At 36.0% G+C, this 21,412-nt stretch overlaps 1 protein-coding gene across 3 annotated transcripts in view; it reads right to left on the bottom strand.

Annotated features, from left to right (window-relative positions):
- ADK (adenosine kinase) overlaps positions 1–21,412 on the bottom strand; it is a 521,042-nt gene that overhangs the window by 26,876 nt on the left and 472,754 nt on the right. For all 3 annotated transcript variants that reach the window (XM_029932000.1, XM_029932002.1, XM_029932001.1), the window contains one exon: positions 11,620–11,706. In XM_029932000.1, the coding sequence (XP_029787860.1) occupies positions 11,620–11,706 (87 nt within the window). The remainder of the gene's footprint in view (positions 1–11,619; positions 11,707–21,412) is intronic.

The following is a 21,412-nucleotide window of genomic DNA, read 5'->3' as shown; positions in this document are numbered from 1 at the left end:
TTAAGCAGCCTCCATGTGAATGTGGAACCTGACCCTGGACTCAATCCCAAGACTCTGGGATCATAACTTGAGCTGATATCTAGAATTGGATGCTCAACTAACTCAGCCACCCAGGCACCCCAGTAAAATTTATTTTAAATTTTAAAAAATTTAATTTAATTAAAAAATTTTTTTTAAATTTTTAAATTTATTTTTGAAAGACAGAGAGAGACGGCACAAGCAGGGGAGGGTCAGAGAGAAAGGGAGACACAGAATCCGAAGCAGGCTCCAGGCTTTGAGCTAGCTGTCAGCACAGAGCCTGACGCAGGGCTTGAACCCATGAACCATGAGATCATGACCTGAGCCGAAGCCAGACGCTCAACTAACTGAGCCACCCAGGTGCCCCTAAAACTTATTTTAAATAAGTTTTCAGTTTTGTGTTCATCATCCTAGGTGATTTTTTTCTACCATGACATTTTTCTAGCCATCTGTAAGAGGGCAGGGAGAGTGTTTATATGAATACTTTAAGATCAAACTTAATAGCTAATTCAATTTCTGTAGAAGGTAAGCAATCCCTCAGTTTGACCTTTTCTTTTACACAGGTGTATATCAGCTTAAGAAAAAATCTTTTTTAATGTTTATTTATATCTGAGATAGAGAGACAGAGCACAAGCAGGGGAAGGGCAGAGAGAGAAGGAAACAGAATCTGAAGCAGGCTCCAGGCTCTGAGCTGTCAGCATAGAGCCTGATGGGAGCTTGAATCCACCAGCTGTGATATCAGGACCTGAGCCAAGGTTGGATGCTTAACTGATTGAGCCACCTATGCACCACACCATCAACTTTTTAAATCTTTAAGATGATGACTAACTTTATAGAAAGCCAGAATATTTTATTTAAAGCTTTTTAAAAATGTTTTATTCATTATTTTTGAGAGAGAGCGTGCGAGAGAGAGAGAGAGAGAGAGAGAGAGAGAGAGAGAGCAAGCGAGTGAGCAGAGGAGGGGCAGAGAGAGTGGGAGACACAGAATCCCAAACAAGGTCCAGGCTCTGAGCTGTCAGCTGGATGTTTAACCGGCTGAGCCACCCAGGCACCCCAAACCAGAATATTTCAGATTCTGTCTTAATGAAGAATGGTGGGGCATCTAGGTAGCTTAGTTGGTTAAGTGTTCAATTCCTGAATTCAGCTCAGGTCATGATCTCACAGTCCTGAGATCAAGCCTCATGCTAGGCTCTGTGCTGATGATGTGGAGCCTACTTGGGATTCTTTCTCTTCCTCTCTTTTCACTCCTCCACCCCAGAAAAATAAATAAACATTAAAAAAAAGAAGAATGATATCTAGGGGTGCCTGAGTGGCTAAGTTGGCTTGGCATCCAATTCTTCATTTTGGCTTGGGTCATAATCCCAGGGTCTTGGGATCAAGGCCCACATTGGGCTCTGTGCTGGACATGGAGGCTGCTTAAGGTTCAATTTCTCTCGCTCTCACTCTCTCTCCCTCTCCCTCCTTCTGTGCCCCTCTCTACACCTCCTGTGTCCTCTCTCTCTAAAAAAAATGGTATCAAGAAACAAGAGTGGCATTGACAATTTTATGTTATCTAGGTCATTTACATTTAATAAAGATGTTAACAAGATATTTTTTTACAACGTATGTTTTAAATATTTTATATTTGTTTTACTACTTCTTTGAAATAGATTTTTCAGAAAACTCATGTACTTCTGCTGGTTTGAATACAGATCACGGTGTCTTTACATTGTGTTCTGGTGTTAGCCTAATTACTGGAGTGAGAAAACCTCTGGAAAACCTTTACCTGTTAAATTCATATATTTAACAAGTCACAACCTTGAAATCTTGCTCTATCTGAAAACACCATTAAGGGCTTGACTATTATTACTGGAGGAAATTTTTAATAAAAGCTAATTAAGCTACAAAACTCCCAAGTGGTTAACTGATTTTAGGGGCTAAATTTCTGGTACTTCTAATTATCCTCTGATGGCTTTACTTAGTGTTTCACAACCATGACAGATGACAATGAAAAGCTGCAGTGAAATTCATCCACCCTGACACTGTGCTAAGCACCAGTTTCTCCCTCTCCAAGTTAAATCAATACTCTGTTTGAGTAAACACATTTACAGCTTTATTAGGATGTCTTGCTTGTTCTGTAACAGCTACTTGAAGCTGTGGTAACAAATCGACTCAACTCAGTTAAACCTAGAGAGCTGGGTAAGAGGCCCATCGATAAGGTTGTTATAAAAATAAACTGCAGGAGATCAGAAAGCTGGAGCAAACAGTCTGGTAAATGTCAATATTTTCCTTTACAGAGGATGACAAAAACAGTGAGATCATGTGGAAAGTCTCCCCCCAACCCTTGAAAATGTTTCTTGTTTCAATTGGATAAAAGCATTTCTACTTCTTGTGCACAACTCTTCTGAATGAAATTTTTGCTTCCTAATTCCCATGTGCATCTGGAACAGGAAGCTGATGTAAATGCTTGGTATTTTCCCTGCCATTTCAGATTCTTAATTTCCTTCATAGTTAGAGGTTTATTTTGATCTTCAGCGACTTTGTAAAATGACCTTATTTAAGTTATCTGGAATACCTGGGGGTTTCAGTCTTCCCTTCTTTTTCCTAATGAAACAAAAGTTTTGTCATCTATGTTTGGGAACTCATTGCAATGCAGTATTTTCTCTTGCTAGAATATCTGTGAGACCTGTGTTATACTTCCCAAATTAGGCCTTCCATATTTATGTTTTTAACAAGACCAAACAGTGTTAGCTTTAGACAGGCCACACAAACTCCTGACTAGTGGTAGTACATAAAAATGTGTGCTACCTATTAGGAGCAAGCTTCCACAGTGGCTAGAGTCCTACCAAATAAGAACTCATATACCCTCTTTTAGATTTTCACAGGTTGCTCAAAGGACTAACATCTGGCAGGAAATTCCCACTTCAATTTGGCTAGCTTAGACTACCCAGATGTGACAAAGTAATGGTTTCCCTCAGCAGAAAAGTGCTCAGATGTGAACTCTTTTTCTTTCATTTTCTATGTAGTCTAGTTAGTAAAATTTTGTTTTGTTATGCTTTGATTTCATATTGACTACCATCTAGTCATGAACTCAAGTAACAAGTTATGACCCATATATATGCTAGAAAACACAGATTTTTCTGGAAAAAGAAAATCAACAAACATTAAATTTTGAAACAACTTAAAAAGCTACTTTGCCTGCCAGGGTAAGGTCTTACTTAGCAGGTATTTGCATAATGAAAACCAAAGCCTAAGTAGTGTCAGATGGTGCAGGGACTGACATGGACAGGAAGTCAATTCAGAGCAAAGGTTCCTTTAAAATAGCTTAGCACCACACATCCCCCCACACAAAGTGAGTGACTGAGCAGCAGGGTATAATATACGGGCAAGTGGCCAGTGCTGTAACGCTGAGAATAACTTATTTCCTCTTTCTGGTGACTGAAAATGGAAACCTGTCAAATTCTATTAACATGGCATGGGATATTGCATTTGAATTAAAAAACAAAACAAAACAAAACAAAACAAAACAAAACAAAACAAAATTCAAACCGAAACTTTTAAATGGCCCCAGTTCAGGAAAGATCCTGAAGAGGACCACTAAACCGTATGTTTTACTTGTATAGTCAAGTTGCTCTTCTGCCCCAACCCTTTTTAAAATACTGCTTTAAAAATCATTCCTCCTTACGAAATGAAAATGTGCAAGATCAGGTTATAATTTGAATTTTAAACCTAATGTGTGATCTTTGATGTGGTTCTTCTCAAAATAAGAGTTTAAGCATATGCTTCTGTTTATAGTTGAAGTCAAACATCTTGGATACCCATATGCCAAGAAAAAGTACATCAAAGACTTCAATCTTTTTGGGATATTGACTCTTGCCTTGACCTATATATTTCCAAAAGGCCTATATAACACACTGCTCAAAGGACAACTTTCATTTGGGTTATTAACATGTGTAATTATTAGACTATGAATTAATGACTCATGAGATCTGTCTCCTAGAATTCCATATTTGCAATTAAGTTCCTTTCTATGGGACTCACTTTCCTCATCCATAAAATGGGGACTTCTGAACAGACTGTGGCTTTTATACCTAACATCTACTCATTCCAGTGAGTTGTTTTATGAGCCACCAAATAAAATGTAAATAAGACCAAATGAGGATTTGTGTAATCTCATTTCATTCTGATTCAGAGAAGATCTTGTTTGAACATAGTTTGATGACAGAATCAGTTTGAAAACCTGAAAACCAGAAAATGTGATTTTTAAAAGTATTCCCTTTCAGCACTAAATATAGTTAAGAAACAAAAAGGCTCATAGGACAAGGAAGGTCATAACTGCCAGAATAAGGAGATGACAGCAAACTTATTTGTGTGAGCATATATATGCCCTAATTCATAAGCAACATAAATAATATTGCTGTTATTTAATTCAATTAAAAAACCTTTATTTGGTCAGCTGACAATTCTTTCCAGAAGGGTGATCCTAAAATTTTAAGAGCGTTTGATGATAGAAACTAGTTTTTAATTTGCCATCTATTTCATGGACTAGAAATAAAGGAAACATATCTCATTCTATAAAAAATCAATGTTAGCTGGGTAATTAAATGAAAAATAAATTAAGAGCTTGTGTTCATACCCCAGGTTTGGGAATTCATATATCTGAAGTGAGAATAGGAGTGATTAGTAATTGTGTAATTTTCGTTTCATTCAGACTATTGATAGTAAGCAGTATTACAACATCAGAGGTTCTGTTTCACACAAATTTTCATGTAGTTTGGAAAGTTGTTTCTAATGACTTATTTACCATGACTATGACTTCTACTAGATCCCAAACTTAGCCAGACTATGCATCAGCACTACAACATGATTTTATTTATTTTGATTATATTAATTACAAAGCCAATGAAGGTACACTGTAACAAATTCAAACACAATTGACACAAGATTTAAAATCAAATACATTTAGGTTAATGAAAACTTACTATATTGCTCCTACTTGTTTTCATATTGATAAAATCTGTTAGGTCATAGACAGGCACCAGTCTATAGACTAGTGCTTAGAAAACCGTTTTGGCTATTTCTCCTCCCTTGGAGGGGAAGATTAGATGATATACTAACGGAACAGAGTATAACAAAATAATAAGGGCTAAGAATTCTGGGATCAAATTTTGAGTTTGAATCCTGGTTTTCACTGTGACGTTGGGCATACTTAATCTTTCCCACCTCTGAGACAGAGGAACTGTCCAGCTGAGCTTTGGGCCAGCTGCTAATGAACAGACTTGTGGAGCTAAATAAATGATTGTCATTTTAGGTCACAAAGTTTTGGGGGTAGTTTGTTACGTATACAACTAATACATGTTATATGAATCAGACAGACATGGTAGGTAAGATTGATCAAGTCCATGTAACAGCAGCTGGGGTCAGTAATGAATTCAAATTAGTTTCATTTGACTCACAAATATTCTAGGCCAGGAAACTGATACACATATATTTTGCCATGTCACAATTCTATCTAAGAACATTAACTTCAGAAATGTTGCTTATGACATTTTTTCTGGCCCTCTGCCACTAAATACAATCTTATAAACATTATATCAACATTGTTTTCTTAGCATAAATATTTCTCAAAAATCTTCAAATATAGAAAATGTAGATTCATATTTAAGCATCAGGGTCTGAGAGTCTACATGGCTCCGACTGTCTGTCTTATCAAAATCTCCCAGAAGACAAAATCCTTTGAATTCCATTATCTATTTATAATTGTTCTCTAGGTGGGGGCCATCCAGGATACTAGATCTTTGAGCCAGCATTCATGTTTGTGAGAAATTCCAGCCCTCACAACTTAAAATCACCCAGTATTCTATGTGAACCAAAGTTATTTCTCATTTATTGTCATGGCTTGGGAATCATCTACCACTTTAAGCCAACAAAAGCTTAAATAATCTTAGGCAATTGTTCTTGAAAATTGTTTCTGGTCCCCCCTCAGCACTAGAATAGCATTTTGTGAAGTGTCCTATGACTGTGCAAGGTGTGAACCGCGCCCCCCCATGAAGTTGGGCTGCTGTCAGTGGTGAATTTCTTATTCCAAATGATGAAGTCAATTTCATACTGCATTTGATAGTTTTAAGGAAAATTGCTGCTTAAGAAATAAAATACCTGGAAAAAAAAAAGAAATAAAATACCTGGGTGGCTCAGTTGGTTGGACATCCAACTATAGCTCAGCTCATGATCTCACAACTCGTGAGACTGAGCTCTGCATCGGGCTCTATGTTGACAGCTCAGAGCCTGGAGCCTGCTTCGTGTGTCTCCCTTTCTTTCTGCCCCTGCCCTGCTCACACTCTGTCTCTCTCTCTCAAAAAAAAAAAAAAAAAAAAAAAAAAGAAAAAAGAAAAAAGAAAGAAATAAAATACCAAGATGTCCTACTTAAAAGTTAAAAGACAGGGAAAGGTATTATTGTTTCCTTGGATGTGGGTGGTGGGTGAGTAGGAGTATGCAGCTCTTATCTTGGTCACCATCAAATAAATCCTCTGCATACAATAAGTGCTATGAAAGTTTTGATTCTTGAGTGAATTGTTGTGAGAAATGACATATTTAAGTTATTTTCTAGTTTTCTGAGCTGAAAAACTAAGAAAAGAGGTAGTGCAGAAAAAATACCAAGAATTCTGTAACAGCACAATTTAGTAGCAATTAAGAAGAACAGGAGAGTAAGCTCCACATGTTTGTGAACAAATAAACAGGGTAAGGATAGAAAATACAAAGATAATTTAGAGAATCTCCATGACTCTCAGAGGTATAGACCCATGCTACATGAGAGGGATGTAGCATCCTTGTTTGAGAAACTTAAAACTTTTTCTTATCCAAAATATTTTTTGAAAATGAATTATGAAGTAAAATTGATGCTTCTTTTTATTAGATGGGAAATAGGATAATTATTTACATTGTGATTGCTAAGTGGCTTTAATAGTCATTTGTATATGATAGGTAATATCTTTTAGGGTGACACATTTTCTCTGCTAAAACTGTCATGAGAAACTTAAAAATAAAAAGTATTAGAGATTAGCACACTTTACTGTTATTCAAAAGAAACTGTTCTAAGTTATATATGGCTCTTAATTACATTTAACGAAGCTTTTTTAATCCTAAGGATGTTGGTCCTTGGGTGAGGTCTCCAGTCTTTTATCTGAGAGCTATATATATATGTTCTTGGCTAGAATCTGTCAAAGGTGTACTCACTTTTAGTGATTTGTAGGTCTAGTCCATATTCCTACAGCTGCCATAAAACATATAACTAAATCATATTAGATTAACACAGGCTGGTATTGACAGCCCACTGGGAACATATTGATTAGGTCCCCTTTCATGTTATTTGTTATGATTTTTCTTCTCAGTTTCATTTACTGGGAAGACACAGGGGAAGAGATTTTACCAGGAACAATGACAGTGCCTGTCACAAAATGTTCTCAATGTTTCCATTTGTTACTATGGCAGTGACAAAGAGGGTTCCAAATGAAAAGGCAGACCTGCTGTGACAAAGCACAGCAGGACAACAAGAAGAAATTTTCTCCTGACCTGGGAAATTAGGAAATCACACTTAGAGATTATAGAATTGTCTCCATTTCCAAGGGTACAATCGTAGCACTTGGGCTTTTGAGGGAGAATGTGAAAAGGGTAGTACCATCAGGCCTGGCTACGGACAAATAAAGGGCAAATGTTACAGAGTACTTAAGATCTCCAAATAGAACAAGGAAGTATGCTTGTAGAGGCTAGAAGGAATTGTCACTGTTACTGAACCCTTGAGATGGAACTATGAATTTAATTTATGTACATTTGGGGTACTCATTTTAAAATTATACATGAAAATCTATGATGTACTATAGTTATATATCTCTTATGTGGCTAATAAGACCACATGACACTCTGGTACTACGATATATAATTAGCACATGGTAGATAAAGTGATACTTCATCTAAGAAACTGGGACTAGAATATAGTTATGCAAAGTCACAAAGACAGAAATACTCTAAAGCTAGTAAAACTCAAAAGTAATAGGAGGAATATATTATCTATCTAAGGACAGAATGTGTCAATCAGAGAGGAGACATGTTAATCAGGCAATAAAACAGAGAAAAGGAATAGAAATTACATAGTAAATGTAAAAGTTGCCATTGCCTCTCCATTCATATTCAAGATAGAGAAGTATGCTTCAACAGCTGGAGGATTTCCCATCCTAGAAGAAAGGCTTTCCCAGGTGTAGAGATGGAAGTGGAGGTTTTTAACCAATGGATTTTTTTTTTTAATTTTAGCATTTCCAACTAACAAGACCATCTCTACTGTAAAATGGAATGCATTAGCCTGGTGCTATTAAATGGTTGATTCATATACCTTCTTGTGTTCAGATTCCATGCTGACCGAGCAAGTTTATGATCTGTCTTTCTGTATCTCTGTAGCACAATCGATTCTATTGCTTAGCAAAAAGCTCCTGGTTCAAACTCACCAGGGACTACAGTCCTTCGATTATTTTCCCTTTCACTTTCTCTTTTTTTTCTGCAACAATCTTACTGGAGAGTCCTCAGAATCCTATCAGATAACAAAAACTCCTGTTCAATAAATGACATCATCTATTCAGATAATAGAAGATTCTCTGTGGCAAAAGCTAGCTTTGGTTAGTAAGGCTGGTCTGTGGCTCTCAGACCTAATGATGAAATTCCTCTAAAAGTTTAGAGAAGCAAGAGTGCAGTAAGGACACTGCGTCTGGAGCCAGGCTGCTTGGATTAGAATCTTGGCCCTATTACTCTCTAGCTATGAGACTTTGAGCAAGTTACCTAACATTTTTGTATCTCAGTTTTCTCATCAGTAAAATGGGGTTAAAAATAACCTCAGTGAGATTTTTATGAATACTAAATGAATATTTGTAAAATGCTGATTGGCAATATAAATGTTCCCTATTGCTATACTGTATAGCTTGACTTACATAGAATGTGCTAAACGTGCCCAGATAAGTATTTCAGTTCTAAAATGACCTTGAAGTGTTCATGTCATTGCCTGACTCAGTCTGTCAGGATCTGATTATCCTGGAAATTGACCAGAGTAGGGTTAAAGTGAGAAAAACAGCTACCTGAATGAGGTAGTACCAGTAAAGTCCTGCCTAGTGTCAGCCTGCCTTCCAGTTTCCCTATAGTGATTTCAACAGCATGTAGTGAAATCCACTGTTTGGGTCCAGGGTATGAGGAAAATGAATAAAGTGAAGAAACTGCCAATATATTACACAAGGGGTTGACAAACTAGAGCCTGAGGGCCAATTCCAGCCTGTGGCCTGTTTTTGTGTAACTGGAGAGATACGAAAGGTTTTTACATTTTTAGAGTGTTGTAAAAAGCCAAAATCAAAACCAAAAGCAAGTACACAAACAAACAAAACTGGAATATGTAATACAGCTTGCATATGACTTGCAAACCTAAAATATTCACTTTCTGGCCCTTTATTAAAAAAGCTTGTGGATCCCTGTTCCACACTCTTCCCTTACTACTTATATCACTGGACCCCAACAATAAATCGTAGGTGGGCACAGTGAAATAAGAAGGAGGCTGAAAATCCTGAAGTGGAGAGCCCACGTGTTTTGGTGAGGTAGTTTATTTATTATCCTTACCACGATACAAACAGGTAGCTAGCTGTTCGGACTTCAGTACCCTGAGAATGACTTCTCTCTCCCTCAGAAAGTCCGTAAGTTTTTACTCGGTACTGGGAACATTATAGGTAGTTAGATGCTCGTAAAGGAGCTTGTTTTTGCAGGGCTAGGTGGCTCAGGGCCCACGGTAGTGACTGATTAGGTCACCATTATAAATATGATGGCGCCCTACTAAATATTAAAAAAATAGAATACTTAATGTTTTAAGTATTTAAAGTATTTAAATAATGTATACACAAGGTATAAGTTTAAAAGTTATGTATTGGTGCGCCTGGGTGGCTCAGTCAGTTAAGCATCCAACTCTTGATTTAGGCTGAGGTCATGATCCTGGAGTTATGGGGTTGAGGCCTGCATTGAGCCCTGGGTTGGGCTCTGTGCTTAGTATGCAACCTACTTGAGGTCCTCTCTCCCCCATTCCCTTTGCACCTCTCCTCCACTCATGTCCACACTGTCTCTCTAAAATTAAAAAAAAAAAAAGTTATGTATGATGATTCTTATTTAACTAATTTTAAGTGAGCAATCCATGGTGTTTCCTTAATGTATTACAGAATTTAGCCCAGTTCTGGATAAGATACTTTTAGCCTACATGGATTTATAGCTCTGAAGAAATATGGCATAGAAAAATAGTTGCAAAATACTCTAATAAATGATGAAGGCTTTCAGAGCAAAGACATAAAAGATACAAGCATGATAGTAAAGTAGAATGTTATCTGTGATATGTACTCTTTCCAAAGAAAAGGGCATTGAGGCATGCTTTGAGTCTATTGGTTAACAGCTCATTGAAAAGTAGGCATGAATATTTTCAAAGAAGGAAATATGAGATGTTTATGTTGGCGAAAAAGATTATTAAAAGAATCTATATTTCAAACAATATTATGTTAAAACCATCACATAATTTAAGATAAGTTTCCCATGATTCAAATTATCTTCAAGAAAAGGAGGACAATGGTCAACTCTATTTGCCTTTTTTGTCCATGTTCAAAACTGATGTTCTAAGAAATAAATAGAGATCAGAAGGGACTCTTCTGGATTATCAGTCAGAAATGTAAAGCTTTCTGGAGACCACAGTCTAGCTTAACTACACTTAACTAGGAGGGGTTTAGATGTAGCAAAAGAACTTTTGAGCCAGATTTTAGATCAATCTAAGTCATCAAACAAAAGATCTTCCCACTATCTTCAATTTGTTTTGAATATTTATTCCAAAAATGATTTAGTCCTTATAAATTGTGCAGTTCTTCTTCTTTTTTTAAGGTTTATTTATTTTTGAGAGAGAGAGAGCATGAGTGGGGGAGAGGCAGAGAGAGAAGGAGACAAAGAATCCAAAGATGCCTCCAGGCTCTGAGCCGTCAGCACAGAGCCCAATATGGAGCTTGAACTCACAAACTGTGAGATCATGACCTGAGCTGAAGTTGGTCACTTAACCAATTGAGCCACCCAGCTTCTCTGCCAGTTCTTACTAAGTCTGAACTTCCTAGTATATCATAAACATTCAACTACTGTGTTAGAAACAGATATTTTAACCAAATGATAGAATCCAAAGATACCATCCTTAGTTATAAGAATACCGTTTAAAATTCACCACAACTTGTTTAAAAGAACAACAATGTGTTGACACTTAAGCCTGAAGGACTATGAATATACTATATACTATACTTGATGCAGCTGGTTTATGCAATATTCTCACAGACACAGCTAATCTTGTGAAAATGACTGGGGTACAGCATAACAGAAAATTATCTTTAAGCCAAAAATATGTATTTTTCCTGTAGTAAAATACCTTATAATATTCACAGTGATAGTAGCATATGGAAAGAACATTAGGAGTTAATTATTTAAAAGAAGAAATTAAGTTATTAAATTTATAAATCTTGGCTAGAGGTAGAGGCAAGGGTTAAAGGAAATGTTTAACTTATAAGTATGAAATAAATGAGTCTGTACCTCCAACAAATGCATCTCCAGCTCCATTGGTATCAACAATTTCTTCCTGGTTTTGATCCAAGACAGGAAAAGCGGTGACTTCACCTTCTGCAAGTAGAGCCAAAGAAAGGCAGACTGACTTCTCTTTGTAACACTCAATATACAAACTCACATAGTAAAGTTTGAAGCTCCTTGATCATTCATTATTCAAAGAAAGAGACAGACCCTGAGCTCCATATTCTGTACACGAGTACTTGTGAACCACAGTGCAAAGTCTTCTGTAAACAATGCTTTTTTGGGGTAATTTTCAGCATACATGTGCTATAGCTAGGTAGTTCACATATTTTGGGAATGGCTATAAATCATAGCAGTACTTTTTTGGACAGTATAAATACTTGAACAGAAACTACGAGCAACAGAAAGTGTTTGTAAGGATTGGATCCTGGATCTCTAATAAAGCTTCAAGCCTCACTGCATTCTTGGCAGTGAAATCTTGGATACGGTTGAAAAGTTGTAAATTTAAAATATATAAATAATGAGTCTTGGGTGTTTCTCTACAGATAATCACAATGGGATAATAAAAAAAGTAACTACTATTCCGTTATGATACTTCATGCCAATGTTAAGAATTACTGATTTTAGTGGGCTTATTACCAATAACCTAATCTGGTTACTTTTTACAAAGGAGTTACTATTTCCTTTAAACTGTATGTCAACCTGCAAAAGGGAAAGCTATCACTGAATGCTTGGTTAGAACAAAAGGGACAGTGCAATGGGTTCTTGTCTTACAGCAGTCTGGACCAGGGCTTGGTTGTTTTGACTATAAAGTAACCTAATACTTTCAACTTGGCACTTAACAGTAGAATAGAGTTATTTGTGTGAAATTTGGCCCAGTGGACATCTGCAAAACATTGGATAGTGTTTTTTATTGGTGGCTGAAATCACAAATTTGCATCCCTTATTGGGACAAATATGGCCAAAGACTTGTAAACTTCAGTCTCACCTAAGAGACAGGGAAAAGGAGATATTGAACACCTTAGGGTTTTAATAAAAAACCTAAGAATCTCAAAAAGCATGTTCTGGGGGCACCTGGGTGGCTCAGTTGGTTGAATATCAGACTTTGGGTCAGGTCATGATCTCCTGGTTTGAGTTTGAGCCCCGCATCAGGCTCTGTGCTGACAGATTCTGTGTTTCCCCACTTGTGCTGTTTCTCTCTCAAAAATAAATAAACATTAAAAAAAAAGCATATTCTGTCTGTCTTCTGTTACCTGGTACTAATGTTTCTTTCAACAAGAGATAAGCTCAGATATGATAATGAAAAAAAAATTCTACTGGAAAGATTGGTATTCAAGAAGAGGATTCTTCACATAGTGATCCCTTTTGACCCTATGACTGCAGATGCTAAGACTCCATATCAGAAGCATCTACTTAAACTCTTTAAGTAACTAACTTTCCACACTTTGTAACACCAGGGCCTACATGATAGTTAACAAGATTTTGTTAATTGGAAGTTAAGGCATAAATATCCAGGATTAAATTTTCTTAGGGAGTATGCAGTACATAGTGCTACATGGGCGGAAAAAAAAGTAAGCAGACTTTACTGGAAATAATAAGGGAAGGGCTACAATCTGATTTAGGAAAAAGGACTATATCATAAATATTTATAAAGAAATCTGATTTTATTACTTCCAAGTACAAGTCATACTATAAAGAGAATTAACAACTGTAAAGTAAGAACAAATAGCCACTAAATAAGTAAAATTGGCTAAGTTAATGATGCCATTACCATTTATAATAGGGTTACACTGTGTAATAATAAAATACGTCTATAAAACACTTAAGGTAATGTAAGTATTAACATAAGAATTAATTACTGGAGTACAGATTTTAAAATAATTACATACAAATGGTAAGTAAGCCATAATTAGATATAATTCATTGAGTTTTTTGTTTGAAAAAGTCATGGATTTCTGGTTGGATAAATCTTTATTATGAATAGAACCTTACTCAAAACTGAAGAGATTTTGAACACTGTTTTTAAGAATCATGACTTCTGGGTTGCCTGGAGGCTCAGTTGGATAGGCATCTGACTTGGTCGCAGGTCATGATCTCACAACCCATGGGTTCGAACCCTGTACCCTGTGTCGGGCTCTGTGCTGACAGCTCAGAAGCTTGAACCTGCCTTGGATTATGTGTCTCCTTCTCTCTCTGTCCCTCCCCTGCTCATGCCATCTCTTTCTCTCTCTCAAAAATAAAATAAAACATTAAAAATATCATGACTTCTTGATCTAAACTACTGAAACTATTTTTTTTTTACTGTTTATTTATTTGTTTTTGAGAGAGAGAACATGAGTGGGAGAGGGGCAGAGAAAGAAGGGAACAGAGGATCCAAAGTGGGCTCTACACTGACAGCCCGATGCAGGGCTCAAACTCACGAACTATGAGATCATGATCTGAGCCAAAGCTGGATGCTTAACTGACTGAGACACCCAGGTGCCCTTAAAGTATTGGAAATTCTAAATGAATGCAGTTTTGCTACAATATTTTCAGGATATATGTGTAGATCCTTGAGATGCTTTATTTAGATGTCATAGAAGTTCAATTTCTTGTAATATAAAGTAGAATTATTTTTCACCTTTTCTACTTACTAATAGAAATAAATACATAAGAATATCAAGACTGTAAAAGATTGGTATGGATACAGTCCAGTCTCTATTATCTTTTGTCTCTAGAGTTATACTGTGAAAGCTCCTTTCAAAATAATGACCCTGAAAATGTGTAAGACCCTGAAATGTGTTCTAAATTACTGAAGAATTAAACAATGTTTAATAATATTTAAGTTCAATTATATTGCTGGTACATTCTGATTTTCTGAAATGAAATTATCTAAGTTAGTTTATAGAGCTATTTAACACCCCACTCCCCACACAACTAACTACACATTATTTACCAGCATGACCTATTCCATAGCCTTCTAGACAATTTATTGTATGCACACATGTAATACCTTACTAAATCTTAAGATACAATTATATGCATGAACATTATTCAGCTAATGAGGCCCAGGGCAGTCATCTGACTCACTTGGACCTATTTTTCTTTGGTGTGACATGGGCCTGGAGTAGCTGTGGGAAGAAGTAGAAAAAATAGCTGTCTCAGTTGTAGAAAAATGACATTGTTCGTTCTGATCAAGTACTTAGGATAAGTTAGAGCCTTTTATTACTGTGACTTATTCATTCAATAACTGGAAGGCTGTATCTCCCACTCCTGTTCACCCATTTTGCTCATTTTTCTATCTCCCTCCCCTCTGGCAACCATCAGTTTGTTCTCTGTGTTTGTGAGTCCAATCCTGCTTTTCATTTGTTTTGTTTTTAGATTCCACATATAAGTGAAATAGTATGGTATTTGTTTTCCTGTGACTTATTTCACTTGGCACAATACCTTCTAGGTCCATTTATGTTGTTGCAATGGTAAGAGCTCATTTTGTTTATGGCTTCATAATATTCCATTACACACACACACTACATCTTTATTCCTTCATCTATCTACGGACACTTGGGTTGCTTTCATATCTTGCTATTGTAAATATAGTCAATGGTACTGGAATAGTGTTGTATGGTGACAGACAGGTATACTTGTGGTAAGCATAGCATAATGTATAGAGTTGTGGAATCACTCTGTTGTATACCTGAAACTGATGCAACACAGTGTGTCAACTATACTCAGATAAAAATGTTTTTAAAACTAGTAAGTATATAGTATGTGGGATAATATTATTAATGCTATATGGAATTGCTAATAAAAAGGCTTAGTAATTTTTTATATCTTATGACCTTTTTTGTTGAAGATTTTATTTTTAACTAATCTTTACACCCAACGTGGGGTTTGAACTTGCAACCCCAAGAAAAAAGAGTTGCATGCTATACTAACTGAGCCAGCCAGGTGCCCCAAAATATTTTATATATATATTTTAATGTTTTTATTTAGTTTTGAGAGAGAGGGGGACACAGTGTGAGTGGGGGAGGGGCAGAGAGAGAGAGGGAGACAGAATCTGAAGCAGGGTCCAGGCTCTGAGCTGTCAGCACAGAGCCCTATGCGGGGCTCGAACTTAGGAGTGGTGAGATCATAACCTGAGCCAAAGCTGGATGCTCAACTGACTGAGCCATTCAGGCACCCCAAGATTTTTTTATATCTTTAAAAAAAAGGTAAATCAGAGCCATTATTTATCAAATCTTTCCAAACTTTTTCAAAGTGAGAAGGAAATGGATTGGTAGTAATTATTATTTCTATTTTCCAGATTTCTTTCTATAAAACCACAAAATCATGAGCTTCTCCAAGCAGACAGGAAACAGAAAAGAACAATTCAGGTGATACCAGATTTGTTTGGTGTCACTTATTAGATAAGAGCCTCAGGGTACTTTCATTCAGAACAATGAAATTTAGCTTACTTAAAATACAAAATAATAAAATTCAAACATCCTCAGAATAGTTTATATAAACAAATAATTTACTCTTCACTTTACTATGACATAAGCTTCACTACCTAATCACTTAGGAGCACACTCAGGCTAGAATCAAAACATCTTCACATTTGTAATGCTAAGTCAATTATAGTAGAGATGGCAAGTTCATAAAAATGCCACCATAGCTAACTGAAAAAATAATAAAATCTTCAGGAACTCAGAGCCAAACAATTAGATTACATCTTTTTGTAGCCTTATCACTAGTAAATTAACTATGTGTTTTAGCATTGTATACATACAACTTCATGATAATATCCTTTGAAAGTTTGTTCAAGGTATTTTAAAAAGTCATGTTTTGTCATTTTTTTTGACGTCACCTCTAAATTATAGGGAAGATGTAACTGTTGAAGATATATAACAGGATGAGGTGTTTTCAGTCTCAAGGAGGATATAGTCACTACCTCTGCCTCTAAGGATCACCAGGTATGGAAAAGACAGAAGAGTGACGGCAAAATCTTCACCATAAAGTGAAAAATATAACAACGTAAAAACCAAAACTCTTGATTCGTAAAAGAGGTTACTCTACCTTAGCCATTCCTCATAAGGAGGTAACTTTGAGGGGCGCCTGGGGGGCTCAGTCAGTTAAGTGTCTGACTTCGGCTCAGGTTGTGATCTCACGGTTCGTGGGTTTGAGCCCTGCATGGGGCTCTGTGCAGAGCCTGGACTCTGTTTTAGATTCTGTGTCTCCCTCTTTCTCTGCCCCTCCCCTGCTCATGCTCTGTCTCTCTCAAAAATAAACATAAAAAAAAAGTTTTTAAAAAAGGAGGTAATTTTGAGAATATTAATGTTTTTGTTTTTTAATTAACCTTTTATTTGGACATAATTTTAAACTTACAGGAAAGTTTGATGGAAAATACAGAGAACTCCTATCTTGGTTCACCAGTTTTTAAGATTTTGCCACAATTTCTTTATTAATCCTTCTATATTATATATGTACATATTATTTATTCTTTCAAGCCATTTGAGCATAAATTGCATATATCAGACCCTTTACTTAACAATGCAGTGTTTATTTCTAAAAACAAAGATATTCTTTTAAGTAACCACCATATAGTTAATAAATTAAAGACTTGTTATTTTATCTAATTTGTATTCTATATTCCAATTTTGTTAATTGTCCTAGTGTCCTTTACAGTGATTTTTTTCATCCACTACAGGATCCATTCTCCTATAATCACATATTGTTTTTAGCTGTTTCTTTCTTTTCTTGTTTCTTTCTTTCTTTCTTTCTTTCTTTCTTTCTTTCTTTCTTTCTTTCTTTCTTTCTTTCTTTTTCTTTCTTTTCTTTTTTTTAAGATTTTAATATAATTCACTGTCAAACTGGTTTCCATACAACACCCAGTGCTCATCCCAACAAGTGCCCTCTTCAGTGCCCACTTTTCTCCTTCCCCCACCCCCTCTCAACCCTCAGTTTTTTCTCATTATTTGAGAATCTCTTATGGTTTGTCTCCCTCCCTCTCTGTATCTTCCCCCCTTCCCCTCCCACATTGTCTTCTGTTAAGTTTCTCAAGATCCACATATGAGTGAAAATATATGGTATGTCTTTCTCTGACTGACTTATTTCACTTAGTAAAAGGCGAAAGATTTATACGATCTGAAGAGAAACCAGAGTATTGACTTATTTCACTTAGAATTGGACCCACAAATGTACGGCCAACTAATCTTTGACAAAGCAGGAAAGAGTATCCAATGGAAAAAAGACAGCCTCTTTAACAAATGGTGCTGGGAGAGCTGGACAGCAACATGCAGCAGAATGAAACTAGACCACTTTCTGGCACCATACACAAATATAAACTCAAATGGATTAAGGACCTGAGTGTGAGACAGGAAACCATCTTTCTTTCTTTTTTTAATTTAACCTTTTGAATAGATAATGCACACATATAGTTAAAAAATACAAATTTATGAAAAGGTATGCTATTAAAAAAACTCTTTCTCACCTTTATCTCCTATTTATACAGTTTCTAATCCTACTATTTTCCAGTCTGGTTATCACTGCTATTGTTTTTTCTGCATAACCTTCCAGAATTTCTCTATGCATACCAAAGCAAACATATTCTTCTTTTTTTCTTTTAAAACAAAAATGTATCATACTATGCAGGCTGCTCTGGACTATGTTTTTTCACCTGGAGATCTTTCTATGTGGATCAGCAGAGAATGTCTTCATTTTTTAAATTGCTGCATAATAGTCCATTGAATCGCTGTACTAAACTTATTTAAGCAGTCCTCTATTGATGGACTTTTAGGTTGTTTTCAAGTCTGTTATTACATACAATGTTGCAAAGCACTACTGGTTTTATTTTAGGCAGACCCTAAATTTAATTATTTTACTTAAAAACCAAGTCTATAATTTCATTCCTACTTTTACAGGGAGCTGACATAAGAAAACTAAGTTGTTATACAAAGAACATGAAATATGCCTGTGTCAGAGAATAGGAAAAAAAGTGAGAATCCGGGAAATGCTTTTGTTTTTTTCATTAGGATACACATACCAGGATATGAGCAAAGACACCCTGCTCAGACTGCCCTAATAAACAGGGTAATGAAACAGATGACAAATTCTACTAATAAAAGAGATTTATAGAACAATCCTAATTAACAAGGACTTTTGGGGAATGAAGAGCTCTGGGTTAATTTAATTTTCTGGTTAACTAAAGAAAAAGCAGAAAGTCGTTTTAGTTAGAAATCTTTCTAAATGTATTAATATAATAATATACCATGACATCCCTGCTTCAATTAGTTTAGTTTATTGAAGTGAATGAAAATTTTCTTTGATAATAGAGAATCCTACAGCACATGTTAATGTCATTATTCTGAACATCACTTCTTATTGTAGTTCCAAAGGTGTAAGTGCTTTCATGAAAGGCAGGATAAATGGAATAGTTGGAAGAACATTGGATTAGGATTCAAAAGGCCCATGGTTTTAGTCAGGTTTTGGTTCAGCTACTTTATTCAACAAATGCTTAGTAAGAGCTTATCATGTGTCAGGCAGTCAGAGACTGGGAATACAGATGTGAATAGGACAGACAAAAACCTTGCTCTCATGGGACCTACATTCTAGTGAGGATAGACAATATACAAGTAACAAAAAGATGAACAAGATAATTTGAGATAATAATAAATGCCACAAAGAAAATAAAACGGGAAGATGTGATAAAGCATGACTAGAAGGGTGAATTAATCTACATGGCTGTTACTTCGCTGCAGAGGGGATTTCTGAATTGACTTCAATACCAAGGAGCCAGCCTTGTGAAGATCCAGGTGCAACATTTTCAAGAGCAGAGGCTCGAGGCTAGCAAAGCTTGTTTAAAGTTAAGAATGCCACTGTAACCAGACTGTGGTGAGTGTGGGGGGATTAAGACTGTGTGTTTGTATATGTGTGCATGTGAATGTATGTGTGTGTGGGGTTGGTAGAATATCATTCTATGTGAAATGGGAAACCACTGGAAGGCTTTAAACAGGGGAATGACATGATCCTATCTTTGTTTTAAAAAGATTATTCTGGGGGCACCTGGGTGGCTCAGTCCAACCTAGTTAAGTGACTGACTCTTGGCTTCTGCTCAGGTCATGATCTCATGGTTCGTAAGTTTGAGCCCCATTTTGGGTTCTGCATTGACAGTGAAGAGCCTACTTGGGATTCTTTTTCTCTCCCTCTCTCTGCCCCTCCTTTCTCTCAAAATAAATAAATAAACTTTAAAAATTTATTAAAAAATATTATTCTGGCAGCATTATACAGAATGGACAGAAGGGTGGGGGTTGGGAGTAGAGTCAATGACACTACTTTTCAAGACCCTGCACAAAGTCACAATGTGACTTAATCTTAGTTTTACAATACTTAGAAAATGAGAATAAGACTTATTGTAGCTATTTTCTGTTGATTCTTATATGTATTAAGTATTAACTATATTATGAAAGGATCCTGTCAAATATAAGGCCTTATACAATTTTTTTATTCTTAAATATGGTTTAATACTCTTCATTTCTGTATATCACAACACCAAGATTTCACTGCTTATGATCTCTGTAAAATCCATAGAGTATGCAAAGACCAAGTTTTCACTCTCTCTTATTTATGTGTTTATATGTATAAATGTAATATATATCACAATTGTGTAATATGATACACAATTTTATAAGGTTTTCTTAGGAGCTTATTTTCTTCATTCAGGTAACAAGAATTTGCTGAACACTTGCCATAAGCTCTTCATATACTGCTAGATCCTTTGAGGGAGACATAGGAGAAATATTAAGACATGATCTATCTTCTGCAAGAAATTACAATCTAGATGGAAAGAGAAATAGCACATGTGAAAGAATTTGTCAAGAATCATATAATGTAATATTTATTGTAACTGCAACAAAGTTCAAAAAAGGAAAGAAACAATGTGAGAAAGTTTCATGGAGAAGGCTGAACTTAAGCTAGGTCTTGAAGATGTGGATAGTGAAGAGGAGAGGAAATAAAAGTATATATATTTCAGAAGGCATAAAGAAAGAAATAAGTTTATATGTTACATAAGGAAAAGAAATAATGCAATATGGGTGGGGCCCAGCCCTCTTTAAGAGGACAAACCTTTGGATTTAATACATCAAACAATGGGATGCAATTGAGGTATCTGAGTAAACAGAGTGACATTCATCAACCACTGTAGCAAGTGCTTTATATACTTTGTATCATGTATTTCTCATGGTAAACCCAGGAGTTAGGTATTATTGACCTGATTTTGTAAATGAAGAGACTGAGGCTCCCAGAGGTAGTCCACTGCTCAGGGTCCTGTAGCAAAGCAGAACTTTGGGGCCAAAAAGAAACCAAACAAAAAAAACAAAAGAGAAAGAAGTAAAATGTGATTCCAAAGTTGTCATTTGAGCAATGGTACTATCACTTTTTTGTTTGAAAAAAGCGGATCATGTTTAGAAAAAGAAAATCACCCAGATTTTGATTAAGCAGTATACAGCAGTTAACTGACATTTAAATTCCCTTTCTAAGGCATGCACTAATAACTAAATTTGACCAAATTAAGTAGATAAATACTCCACAGAGAACAGAGGCAGTAAAATTTTGTATTGAGTATAAATCAGGGGCTCCTGGGTGGCTCAGTCGGTTAAGCATCCAGCTTTGGCTCAGGTCATGATCTCATGGTTTGTGGGTTCAAGCCCTGCATCGGGCTCTGTGCTGACAGCTAGCTCAGAGCCTGGAGCCTGTCTTTGGATTCTGTGTCTCCCTCTCTCTCTGACTCTCCCCTGCTCACGCTGTCTCTCTCTGTCTTTCAAAAAAAAACATTAAAAAAATTAAG

Source organism: Suricata suricatta, chromosome 2 (genome assembly GCF_006229205.1).
Source record: "Suricata suricatta isolate VVHF042 chromosome 2, meerkat_22Aug2017_6uvM2_HiC, whole genome shotgun sequence".
Classification (NCBI taxonomy): Eukaryota; Metazoa; Chordata; class Mammalia; order Carnivora; family Herpestidae; genus Suricata; species Suricata suricatta.
This window is presented reverse-complemented; position numbering and strand designations above follow the sequence as displayed.